The sequence below is a fragment of the Vigna angularis genome, chromosome 8 (assembly GCF_016808095.1).
Source record: "Vigna angularis cultivar LongXiaoDou No.4 chromosome 8, ASM1680809v1, whole genome shotgun sequence".
NCBI lineage: Eukaryota > Viridiplantae > Streptophyta > Magnoliopsida > Fabales > Fabaceae > Vigna > Vigna angularis.
In genome coordinates, this window is record NC_068977.1 from 5353559 (window position 1) to 5367599 (window position 14041).

General features: G+C 37.0%; 1 protein-coding gene across 1 annotated transcript; it reads left to right on the forward strand.

Annotated features, from left to right (window-relative positions):
* The first annotated feature begins 2282 nt into the window (after positions 1-2282).
* Positions 2283-12997, forward strand: LOC108334847 (formin-like protein 14). Its single transcript, XM_052866766.1, is given in 18 exon segments — positions 2283-2486; positions 2564-3261; positions 3667-3888; positions 4011-5722; positions 5948-6074; positions 6632-6703; positions 7997-8095; positions 8904-8945; positions 9048-9128; positions 9219-9269; positions 9349-9430; positions 9574-9668; positions 9848-9919; positions 10020-10136; positions 10727-10795; positions 10987-11053; positions 11320-11659; positions 12745-12997. Coding segments are annotated over 17 exon segments (3732 nt in total). The 5' UTR covers positions 2283-2413; the 3' UTR covers positions 11373-11659; positions 12745-12997.
* The last annotated feature ends 1044 nt before the right edge of the window (positions 12998-14041 follow it).

Sequence of the window (14041 nt, forward strand, 5' to 3'; positions counted from 1 at the left end):
TGCAGCTTCAGAAACCCTAACAGGAAAAGGACACCCAAGGAAGAAGACAATGCTTTATTTCGTCTTTTATAATTAAATTTCCCCTAATGCATAATTAAATTTCACTTAATGCAATCTTAGTGTGCCACATCAAAATTAATTGTTTGGTCTGCATGCTACAACACAGTAATTTTAACGTCCTCCACTGAAATTAACGACAATATTTCAATTGACTCAATTTTACAAAAACAAGGACTTGATTGAGATAAAAAAAAATACGAAGACCACAATTCTATTAAAATAAGGATATCCGAAATGATTAAACCTAAAATTGAAGTTAATAATTAAAGAGAAAGAATTTTAGGTATTTCATTTCTGAATTTCCTCATTTTCTTTCCTTCATATATTATTTTACTCTCTAATCTTTATTTTTTTATAATTTTAAATAAAAAGTTATTTTTTACTTTAATGCATGAATATAATATATGTGTAGAATATGACACATTCAATATCACTATAAGAATATAAATATGTTATTATTATTATATGAACCCAAATTAAAATAGTATACATATCAAAGTTATTAATATAAAAAATTATAAATTATTATTATTGTTAAAATAATATTATTTTATAAATTAGATGTTTTATTGATAAATAATCAATAAAATATTTTAAAGTATTGGATAATGGTATTTAAGTGATGTATTCATATTATTCAAGTTGAGTCTCGAAGTAATTGATAGGTTATAAACACATTATTTGTCAAAAAAAAATAGTAGATTACATTGGACGTAATATTTCTTAACGAATACACTCGTACCACAATAATAACTTGTATTTTTATAAAAGAAAGGTTTAATCATTCACTAAGTCCCTATTTTCGCATGGAATCTCAATTTCGTCCCTTTCTTTCTAAAAATTTCAATTGGGTCCCAATTTTATGAAAATTGCAACAAATCGATCCTTTCCGTTAATTTGGCTGGACGGCGTTAAAAAAAATTGATGAGTGAATGCTGAGATGACGAACGAGCGCTCGTCCAGCAGCGAACGAGCGCTCGTCCAGCAACGAACGAGCGCTCGTCCAACAGCGAACGAACGCTCGTCCAGCAGCGAACGAGCGCTCGACCACCGAACGAACGGTCGTCCAGTGTGGAACGAACGGTTGTCCAGCAGTAAGAGGTCGACGAGCGTCCGTTCTCTGGTGGACAACCGTTCGTTCCACACTGGACGACCGTTCGTTCGGTGGTCGAGCGCTCGTTCGCTGCTGGACGAGCGCTCGTTCGCTGCTGGACGAGCGCTCGTTCGTCATCTCAGCATTCACTCATCAATTTTTTTAACGCCGTTTGACACTATTTAATGGAAAGGATCGATTTGTTGCAATTTTCATAAAATTGGGACCCAATTGAGATTTTCAGAAAGAAAGGGACGAAATTGAGATTTCATGCGAAAATAGGGACTTAGTGAATGATTAAACCTAAAAGAAATTTGTATAGTCTTGTTGGACACAGTTATGGCTTCAGATCATACACTTACCATAACAGTTGTCCATGTGTTGTCTCAACGCAAATGTTTGTTTCTGATGTTTATTTGTTATGATATCAATTCAATAAGCCAACTTTCTTACAAAAACAACTTTCATCTATTTAACACATATTTTGGCTTGCTTTTGAAAATCTTATCTACTCATTTTCAAGCCACTCTTAATAAATAAAAATAACTATTACTTTCTTAATACTATATACTGTCAAATCATTTGAAAGCTACAAATAATACCATCTTTCAATGTTTCAATGTTATATTTTAATTTTAATACCTTAATTATCTGTTGTGTATTACTGTGACAGTTAAAAGCTTTCATTTTATTATATACAGGCAAATAAAAAATCTAGGCTTATAACTATGATAATTTAGAAAGCAATTTTTAACTTCCTAGTAGTTTGGTATAAATTTAGAAAATATTAATAAATTTAATGATTATTTAACTTTAATTTTTTATCTGTATATATATATATATACTTAGGAGTTAAGTTAAGGTAGGTGGTGGAAGGTGTGAGTTACTGGATTGGTTTTAAACGCAATTGGATTAACAAACATAAACAGATGTGGCAGTTTTGATTTGATTTTACATGTAATAGGATATTTTGTTTGCGAAAGTCTGTTTCTTTTCTGTGAGGACGAAAAACAACTTAATAAATTTAACTGTCTTCTTCTTTCATTTTAATCAATAAAATAAATTCAAAAGAGAAAATTAAACCCCATTTCTTTTCTCTTACCAAATAGTACTAAAAAATCAGTCTTTTTCTGTGTTTAATTACAAATTACGATCTCATTTCAAATTTCAAAATCAAAAGTCTCTCTTTTTTCTCTCCCATTGCAAAGCTCTGAAACTCTGCTCTCCCAAACTCCATTGTTCTTCCTTCCATGCTAAACTATGTCTCTTCTCAGCCGATTCTTCTACAAGCGTCCCCCTGATGGCTTACTCGAATTTGCAGACAGAGTCTATGGTAAATTCCTAATTTTCACTTCGTTTCGATTTTGATTTTCGTTTTGTGAAATTTTCCACTTTCCATTTCCTTTTCAGTATTCGATTCCTGCTTCTCCACCGAAGCCCTCCCAGAGGGAATGTACCAGCTCTACCTCCGCCAAATTCTCTCCGACCTCCACGAAGACTTCCCGGAATCTTCCTTCCTCGCACTCAACTTCCGCGACGGTGACTCACGCAGCCGCTTCTCGCGCCTCCTGTGCGGACTTGACGCCATCGTCATCGACTATCCGAAGCAGTACGAGGGCTGCCCCCTCCTCCCCCTCTCCCTCCTCCACCACTTCCTCCGCCTCTGTGACACCTGCCTCGCCGACCCCGCCGCCGTGATCTTGTTCCACTGTGAGCGCGGCGGCTGGCCCCTCCTCGCCTTTCTCCTTGCTGCTTTCCTCGTTTTCCGGAAGGCGCAGAGTGGGGAGCGGAAGATTCTGGAGATGGTTCACAGGGAGGCGCCGAAGGGGCTGCTGCAGCTGCTGTCGGCGCTCAACCCGATGCCGTCGCAGCTGCGTTATGTGCAGTATGTGGCTCGGAGGAACATTGGCGCGGAGTGGCCGCCGCCGGAGAGGGCGCTGTCTCTCGACTGTGTAATACTCAGAGGGGTTCCTGGGTTTGATGGGGGGAATGGGTGCAGGCCGTTGTTTAGGATTTTTGGGAGGAATTTGCTTAGTAAAGGCGGCCTTTCCACGCGGATGATTTATAATATGCATAAGAAGAAGAAGACTTTGAGGCACTACAGACAGGTTGTGTGTGTGTGTGTGAATGGTTGAGTTTTCTGTGGGACAAAATTGATATATGGTTGAGTTTTCTGTGGGACAAAATTGATATATGGTTGCTTAGGTGCTTTGGTGCCGTTCTTCAATCTGTCTGTGGGTGTGTAGTTGGTCGAGTTTTCGCGTAGCAGAACATGTATACCGTTCTTTTGGTTGTTTTGTTTGTCTATCACTGGAATTGAGTTTTACTTTGGTAATTTGTGTAAGAAAGGTTTGTATCAAAGGTTGAGATAGATTAATGAGGTGAACCTTCAATTCTGATTAGAAAATAAGGATTAAGAGAAAGTATGCAAGTTTTGTTGTTTGTTTTTGGTTGTTGTGTTTGTTTGTGAGGATAGTTGATGCTGGAATGAATGTATTGTGTTTTTATCTCAGGCAGACTGTGATGTGATTAAGATTGATATTCAATGCTTAGTGCAAGGGGATGTGGTGTTGGAGTGCGTGCATTTGGATTTGGATCCGGAGAGGGAGGTGATGATGTTTCGAGTGATGTTCAATACAGCATTCATTCGGTCGAACATTTTGATGCTGAATGCTGAGAACTTGGACATTCTGTGGGATTCGAAGGAGCGGTATCCAAAGGGCTTCCGGGCTGAGGTGAGTATGTGTTAAAATGTACTGTATTTTGAAAAGTTAAGACTTAGGGTTGTAATGGTGTGATTGTTCTGCATTTTTAGGTTATTGGTTTTAATCTGATCTTGAAAAACCTTGAAATTTAGGTATTGTTTGGGGAGGTTGAAAACATAAGTCCTCAAAGGGCTCCCACAAGTATTTTAGATGGTGAGGTGAAAGGTGGATCACCCATTGAGGCATTTTCAAGGGTTCAAGAACTTTTCAGTGGTGCAGAATGGATTGACAGTGGTGATTCTGCTGCTGTATGGCTTCTTAAGCAGCTTACAGTATTAAACGACGCCAAAGAGTTTTCAAGGTTTCAGGGTAGAGGAAGTTGGTATTCATCTCCTGCTGACTCTGAAGAAGAAAATAATGAGTCGAGCACTGCTGATAGTTCAGACGAGGCCTTTGATGTTATTCCCAGGTCTTATGCTGATCCTTCAAAATTATTTACATCTGACACACCTGATTTGGTCCATTTAACTTTTGAAAACAACGGTGGAGATTATGTAAATCTAACTTCAAGAACACCTGATCAGTCACTAACCGATGATGTTTCATTGCCTCACCATGCTCTAACAAAGGAAACTTCTCCTTGTTTGTCTCCACCGTCACCTTCACATTTTCCCGCTATTCAACCTCTACCGACACTTCCACCTCAATCATCAATACCTATACAGCCAAGTTTAGCTCCTCCCCATCCTCCCCCACCTCCGCATCCATTAGTTCAGGATCTGAACAATGCTTCTACATTGCCTTCACCTCCTCCTCCACCCCCTCTCCCTCCTATAGGTGGGGATGCCAATAGCACTCCTGGTTTACCTCCATCTGTACAAACAAGTTCAGCCCCTCCACCACCTCCTCCTCCCCCACTTGCACTTGGACCCGTACAAACAACTTTAGTCCCACCACCTCCTCCTCTTCCACCACCAGGTACTGAGGGAACAAATTCAGTCCCACCACCTCCGCCTCCATCTCCACCTTCAGGTCCTTTGCGAACAGATTTGGCCCCTCCACCTCCACCACCTCCTCCTCCTCCTCCTTTAGGTCCTATGCAAACAGGTTCAGCCCCACCACCACCACCACCACCTCCACCTCCTCTAGGTCCTGCACAAACAAGTTCAGTTCCACCTCCACCTCCTTCAGGTCCTACACAATTAGGTTCTTTACCCCCACCACCTCCAGGTCTTGTACAAACAGGTTCTGCTCCACCTCCACCTCCACCTCCTCCTCCTCCAGGTCATGTGCAAACAGGTTTAGCTCCACCTCCACCTCCACCTCCTCCAGGTCCTGTACGAACAGCTCCACCACCAGCTCCACCTCCACCAGGTGCTGTACAAACAGGTTCAGCCCCACCACCACCACCTCCTCCTCCAGGTCCTGTACGAGCAGGTGCAGGTCCACCACCACCTCCACCTCCTCCAGGTCCTGTACGAACAGGTTCAGCTCCTCCACCACCTCCTCCTCCAGGTCCTATACGAGCAGGTTCAGCTCCCTCACCACCACCTCCGCCAAGTGTACAAACAGGTTCAGCTCCACCACCACCACCACCACCATTGGCACCAAGGCCCCCAGGTGCTCCTCCTCCTCCTCCACCTGGTCGTGGTGCATCTCCAATGCCACCTGCACTTACAGCCACTAGTGTGGCACCACCTCCTGGCAAAGCTTCAACAACAAATGTTGGTAGAGGTCGTGGTACTGGTGTTACTGCTAATGCTCCAAAGAAAACTTTGCTAAAACCCCTACACTGGGTGAAAGTTGCTCGAGCAGCCAAGGGAAGTCTATGGGCTGATTCATAGAAACAGGACAGTGGAACAAGGTACTGATTACAGAATTTTGATATGGATATCAAACATGATTTTCATTATAATGGTACTTCTATAATGACTGGAAATTGTCATTTTTAAAGCTTCTTGTGGGATCACATTATGTATTGTTGTTGTGGGTAATTTTGTTAATTTCCCTAGTCTCCTTTAGTCAGAGGGAGGGTGGGATTCAATGCCTATTTAGCATTTCTGATTTTAAATAATGAAATGTTTGTTAGGGCCCCTGAGATAGATATATCAGAACTTGAGACCCTGTTTTCAGCAGCATCTACTTGTGATGGGAGTAGTACTAGAGGAGGAGTTCGGCGTGGTCCTAATATTAACAAGCCGGAGAAAGTACAACTGGTAAGCAACTTCTTTTTGGCATAAATTATTTTGTCAACTAAATTGGAGTTTATATGCTTGATTAGAAGACCTATCACGGTAATTAGGAATTACTCTGGTGTTAAAATTGCCATTAAAAGGGGCAATAAACATCAAAATGTTTATCTATGGCAGATTATTTCTGCTCTTGGTAATTGCTTGTTAAATAAGAGAAAAACATCACAAAAATTTATTGCCAAAGAAGTTTTCTATTGGATTGAATTGATGGACAGTTATCTGATGAAACAAATGTTCAATACTGCAGTTTGCTTGGTCTTTACGATATGATATTGTTAGAATATATTATGAGTAGACAATAAATAATCTCTCTATATAAGTGACTATAATACAAAGAGTTTACAAAGAGATGGCCCAAAGGCCCATATATTAGTTACATTTGACAGACATATTTGCTGACAAACTTAAAGACAGATACTGAAGCATTTTTTATTTATAATTTTTTTTCTGGTTAGTTGTATTTAGTTACTAAAAGAAATGTATAACTAATATAACCAAACTCTTTTTCCCTTTATTGTCAGGTTGACTTGCGTAGAGCATATAATTGTGAAATAATGCTCTCTAAAATCAAAATTCCTTTGCCAGATATGCTTGTAAGTTTCCCTTGCTCTTTTTTATTCAGTGAAATTACTTATAATTATAAGTTTCGGATGTTTCTCTCTGCTGCTCCATATGGAAAGTCGGGATTTAGTTCTAAACATTTCTTGGACACACATACTTATTGTATTTAGGTAGATACCGATGTAATTGAGTAATCCATGTAGTGGTAAACCATATTGACAAAATTGTAGAGTTATGGCCAAACTTAGTATAAAAGGATACCTCATGGAATTGGGTTTTCATAGGAGGATTCCTTGTGCTTATTCTATGCCATTCTCTGTTCCTTCATTAGATTCTTCTTTTATTTCAAAATAGAATAAAAGTAAAAGGCCTGATGGAGGAGTATGCATTTTGCTTATATTCTTCTCAATTTGTGTTAATGCATCCAGGTATTATAGTTTGGTTCTTTACTAGGACATTTTATAGTGATAGAGGGCATTTATTACAATTTTCTTGAAGGCTATTTGGAGTGCAAACATAGATCAATTTGTTGAATTGATTACTTTATATTGAATCCTCAAGCAAAAATTGAATGTTATCAACTACAGTGGCAGATTGATTTTACTCCTTGTTTTAGTTGAAAGCAAATTCTACGCATAAGTATTGAAATATAGCCACACATGTCATTAATTGATGCTTCTAATTTTCTTCGAGTATGTTGTTTATTCTTTTGGTTTGGTTTGCTTTAGGAGTAATTGTCAAATTCCTACATGCTTCTCTCGTTTACTATATTAAACAAATTCCTTTTGTATGAAAAAACATTCTTTAGGGTTAATTCTTTTTTTTTTTGAAAATTATTTTTGTAACTTCACTTTTATAAAGCCACGCATTATTTTCTCTGGAAAAGACTTTCCTAAACGTGCACCTAGTAATGATTATGTTTTATTTTATCCTTGTCTACTTTTGTTAGTTACATTGTAGATTTTAGACAAAAGTCATCTGAGAAGGAGATTATTTCGTTGTTGACAATATCATGTTTCACTGTTGAATTTTTCAGACTTGAAGTTGTCAGAGTTTAATTGATTTAGACTTTGAAATTTATCAAGTGAGGTTAATAATCATTTTAGTTCAATATTGTATTGAGCAGGTGGATTTTGAGCGCTTTCTCCTTATTTTGTTTGATAGAAACTTGCATAATGAGAACATTTATCATAATTATATTTTTCTAATCTAAATTTTAATTCACTAACACTTCCGTCAGTGGTGAGGTTGGTTTTAGATGACATTATTTTTCCTTGTTTTCTCTCAGTAGTTATCATTTTTGTGGGTTTTGTTTTCTATTTCAGAAAGCTGTACTTGCATTGGATTCTTTGGTTCTTGATATTGATCAGGTTGAGAATCTCATCAAGTTCTGTCCAACAAAGGAAGAGATGGAAATGTTAAAGGTACTCCTTCCCTTATCTGAGCAGGAACCCTAAAGAAATGTATGAACTGTATTGTGTGACATTATTTACCATAATAGTATATTGGTTGCAATGTTTTAATTTTCATATTACTTACTTGGTTTCAGCCTCAAAATCTGGAATCATATAATAGTACATTTGTCTGAACACATGGAGGTTGTCTCATCTTAGCTTGATTCAGTGACAATTTTTGAAAGTACATGAAGCATATTTTTCTATGGCTTTGACTTTAATTTATTTCAAATATTATGATTTCTTCATTATATACAAGGAGAGAATTTTCTCCTTTATACCGAGAAAACCCTCTAATAGCACACAGACTTAAGAAAACTACTCTAACTCTTTTCCAAAATCCTCTTCTGCCCCTCTTTCCCTTCTTCCCCATTCTCCCTTGTATAATTTCCTCGTCCATTTTGGTATGATCTTCAAATTCGTTTTACCACTCAGCATGTGACAGCTGTCAGCTGTCCTAGGTGGTACATGTTGCCTTAACCCACATCTATTCAACCTTTTCATGTTTTAATATACAGTGTGTAATGTGCATGTCAAAACATTAATACATTGTTTTAGATTGTTCCATTTTTGTTAAAAGAATGACAGCTGTCATAGAAGCTTTTTATTATTTAGTGTGTGCAGAGAGAGGGAGAATTCCAGCTTACAAAATTTTTAAATAAAGTGTCAATCTTCTTAATGATACATAAATTGTGAAAGCCTGGTTCAAATCTTATCGTAAAAGAGATTCTACATTGTCTTTTGAGTTTTTCCTCGCTAAAATCTTTTTTGTTTCCAGAATTATGCAGGAAACAAGGAAATGCTTGGAAAGTGTGAACAGGTCTTTCTCTCTTATACGCTTTAGTCAATTGATCTTTGTACCTTTTATATATATATATATATATATATATATATATATTAATTTTAATATATTTTCTTTCAGTTTTTTATGGAGTTGATGAAGGTTCCGCGTGTGGAATCCAAATTAAGGGTTTTTGCTTTTAAAATCACCTTTTCTTCTCAGGTAAGTTATCTAGGATATGGATTTATGATTATCTGTGTGGTTTCGCTATAATATTTCATCTGTAAAGACTTGTTTTTCTTGCTTCTTCAGGTGAACGATTTGAAGGTAAATTTGAACACAATCAACAATGCAGCCAGAGAGGTATTGTCCAATGGCTCTTAGTTGACAAACATGAAGGCATATTTGGGCTGCTTCTTCATGCTATTACTCGTTCTTTCAGGTGAAAGAATCTGGGAAATTGCGTCAAATAATGCAGACTATTCTTACTCTGGGAAATGCCTTGAATCAAGGAACAGCACGGGGTAACCTTTTTGTTAACTCTACTGCTACTTTAGTTTAATTAGAGATGGATTTCTTATTTACATTTCACCTCATTATCATTGACAAAATGAGAAAGTTCCTGCTATGCTTTTTTGAGATTAAACCTTTATGTTTCTCACTTCAGGATCAGCTGTTGGATTCAAATTGGATAGCCTTCTTAAATTATCTGACACTCGTGCAAGAAATAATAAAATGACTTTAATGCATTATTTGTGTAAGGTAGATGTCAAAATCTTCAAATTTTATTTTGTATTTAACCATTGTATCTTTAGGTTAGATTTGTCTTTTCCACCCAGTTGAAATTTTAACTTCACAATATTCAGGTTCTAACTCCATTTGTTTGTCATTTATGCTACTTTTGTACGATACCTTACACGTCATTTGTTTGTTCTCTTTAGCTTCTTGCTGAGAAAATGCCAGAACTGCTAGATTTTGATAAGGATCTTGTCCATTTGGAAGCAGCTTCTAAGGTATTATTTGTCAATAACATTTTCATTAACCTTGATGATATATGTACTACAGATGATCTTATGAGCTTGCTTATGGGGTTGCCTACCCTATGTCCAATAGATTCAACTAAAAGCATTGGCCGAGGAAATGCAAGCTGTGAGTAAAGGTTTAGAGAAAGTTGAGCAAGAACTCGCTGCTTCTGAAAATGATGGTGCCATATCAACAGGATTTCGTAAGGTGACAAATAAAAAATGTTGGCTTATACCTGAATGTGTTATACTTCTCTTATCTAAGATCTTCTCTACTAGAAAATATTGATGTTTGCTCTATTCATACTAATACTAGCTTCAAGACATGCTTATTTCTTCTTACCGATTCCTCACCATCCACATTTTCAGCACCTGAACCCAAATATACGCATAAGAAAAAAAGAAGAAGCCTCAGCTACAATTCTAGTTTGACTCCATTCAGTTTATGATAATACTAAAGAAAATCATAAGGTTTCAGGGCATCAAATCTTAACTAAATGTTTCCTTTTAGATATTTTGCTACATGATAATATCTTGATCAAAAGGAGTGTTGTGGTCTTCAATAAATTGTAATATGGTTAGCAATTGGTAGCTGTCATGTATGTATGTGATTTTTATGTCTTGTTACATGGATTCTAGGTTATAGATAGATATAGCACAAAACAACTCTCAGAAATAATATAAACTATTCTTAAACATACAATTTGATACAAACTATAATTCATGAATAAAAAATGTTGATTCAAGATTGGGAAACTTTGTTTCTCAGTAATTCTCTGTGACGTTTTTCTTGTTCAGGTGTTGAAGAATTTTCTTGATATTGCTGAAGCTGATGTGAGGTCCCTTATATCGTTGTATTCTGAAGTGGTGAGTCCTGTTGTAATAATAATTCTTCTTTTCCTCCTTTTTTTTCTTGGTGTTACTCTACACTTGGAGATTGCCCAGTCAGTAGATTTTGATGCTTCATCCCAGATAAAAGTCATTAATTTAGGGCTGTGTTTTTGACTAAGTTTGCCAACTACTTATTTTTTGGTTTTGATCAAGTCTTTCTTTTTCAGGGAAGAAGTGCAGACTCTTTGTCCCAATACTTTGGAGAGGATCCAGCTAGATGCCCCTTTGAACAAGGTCTGATGTTCTCTACAGTCTATAGACTCCACACATGAACAATCAGGGCTGGGCACAGTTTACTTAAAAACTATAAACTATAGTTATCTGTACTCTTTTATACTTAAAAAAAACTTAAACTATTTTTATTAAAACCTAGTTAACTGTTTAACTATTCAGTTTAAATATACTGAACTTATTTTATTTTTAATACAGTTAACTGTACTGTACTATGGTTTAGGTTTGCGATCAAAAATTTCTCCTATCTCATTACATTCTTTTCTCAGTATTTCTATGGTTGAAGGCTCCCGTGGAAGGTTCGCAGGCTCGTCGCCGTTGAAGGCCCGTCGCCGTTGAAGGCCCGTCGCCGTTGAAGGCCCGTCGCCGTTGAAGGCTCGTCGCAAATCCTACCGTGACCCAATCGCTGCCCACCGTTGCCGTCGAAAGAGAGCTTCAACGAAAACCCACGGTGACTCTGCCCTAGCCCTACCGTGACGCGCGACCGCTGCCACCGTGACTCTGTCGACAAAGGAGAGTTCCAACGGTGACCCTGCTCTGACCCTTGTCGTTGTTGCTGTATCGACTGTCGAGGGGCCTGTCTTGTTCACTGCCATACCGACTGTCGAGGTAAGTAGTGATTCGATTATTGTGTTCCAGCTTGTCACTCTTTGCCTCTGCCTCTCCGTGTTGTCTCTACCTGTCTGTGCTGTCTCTGCCTCTATGTGCTGCCGCCTTACTCTGTATTTTCCTTAAACCTATGATTTATGAAATTTTAATGTTGTGGGGTTTCTTCTTTTTGCCATTTTTATTGTCCCTTTTCATTCTTTGTGCTTATTTTTCTGCTTGATTGATGAATTTAAGGTGTTTATGGTGCAATATAATGTTGGTACTTCTTACTTTATGGATTGCGTCTCTTAACCCTAAGGAAAATAGTTGAGTTCTTTGAATTTTCAACTAGTTATGTGAGACCCTTTTTTGGATATTACATGTGGTTGTTTGCTACCAAATCATCTCAGTCATCACATAACGATTCCTTCATTATAATCGTGTTCCTAAGAAGTTTGGTTGAGGCAAGCAGAAGAATCCTCTCGAACTGCAGATTGGAGTGAAAAACAGGATAGCATGCCAGCTATTATTGTTCATGGTTCTAATATTTTAGCGGATGCTTCTTCTTTTAATGATGTTGTTTTTGATGATTTGATTTTTGCTTCCAATTTTGATAATTACTTAGTCTTGGCTAACCTTTTTGAATTTGTGAGTTCCTTACAATGTTTTGTTTATCTAATGCCCTACAATAATAAACAGGATTTCAGATGTCAAGAATTCCTTTTTCTTGATTTTTCTCCCTCTCATAAAGTGTCTTTCTCCATGTTGTTCAACTCTAAAGATCTTGTTTTCTTTGTATAGCTCTTAAAGTAATGTTTGGCGTAGAAATTGATAGGGGAATGTTTGGAATAGCACTTCTCTTTCCAAGGCCTCATAGAAAACAAACAAAAAGAATAAAACATATAGGAAATCATGAAACATTTATTCTTCCCGTAGCATTTGATTTGGTGGGTAACAAACAGTTTAAATACCAGTTAAAGAAATGAAACCTTTTATGCGTATAATTTTTGTGTATAACTCTTATGATGCCTTGAAAAGTGACTCTTTATTCATTCTTGCTCCTTGGTTTAGACTTGAACTAAATTTGAGTATATCAACCATTGCAGGAGGAGATTTTTGGACCAGTTCTTTTTCTTATGGAGGTGCATTTATTTGCTGATAATTAGCATCCTATAATTTGGTATTATTTTCTGTCATTATGTGGTCTTGTGGAAGGCTCGTCTGCCTTGGATTTTTCGTTTTGGCTCAATATAATATAGTTTTTCATTTTCTTAACTTTAGAGACCAACAGAGGCCATAGACATTACCAATGATAACAGGTACTTGTTAATAACTACCCCCATTTCATTTTGCATTTAACTTCAATTTATCTCTTACTCTGACTTGTGTGTTTTTAATTCCCATTTTTCGTACATTCTATTAATTTTCTTAAGAAAATGAAAAATAACTGTAGAAAAAGGCAAAAAGAAATAAGATTCATAGCTGAAATTAAAGTTTTCCGTCTCAATTGACTGGTGTCTTCCAACTTTTGCCACTTCTTATTTCTGGTCAACTACTCCCATCATTGAAAGATGAGACATTGATCTTATTATTCACCGTCAACAAGAGAAAACAAGTAAAAAAGAAAATTACAATCACTAGCATGGTCAAAAACTGTATTCTGACAGCAGCGATGCCATGAACTAAGATCTAGAAACCACTTCCACCAAAGTGTTGAAATCTTGTGCTGCTTTACCTTCTGCTCCAGCTGCATCTAGCACTGTTCTTTTCACTTTGACAGCGTTTTTCTTCATGAGATTCCCCTCTTCCTCCACCAGAATCAGCCTCAACTTTCCCACGTTCACCTGTCCTCTCAAGAAACCCACTTGGAAGAACACCCTTCAGATGCTCTTTATTTTGAATAACAGGACATTAGAATTTAGGGAATCCTAATAATAAAACCTTAATTTGGTTGATATTTGTAGAGAATTAGACCATTGCAACAAACGTAGTCCTTAACTATTACAATTTAGATCGTGATACTTTCTTTTGTCTTTTTTAAAATATAATTAGATAAATTTTCCTTTTGTTTGATTGAACTCTTAATTAATGTAGTGACGTGAATGTCAGAAACGGTAGAAACCTTTACACCAAATACTTTTAGAATGGATCATTTACCTTCTTATATCGATTCATCGTCAATTGAGAATAGTAAAGGTCGATCAGATGTGTGGGGACATTTTACTAAACAAAATCCTTATTCTGAGAAGAAGGCTAAATGCAATTATTGTGGTGATTTGATTAAATATTTGGCTGGAACGAGTGTGATGAGGAATCATTTGACGAGATGCAAAGAAAATCCTAATAAAGAAGCATTCAAAAGGCAAAAGCTTTTATCATCAACTACAGAAGTTAGTGTTAGCC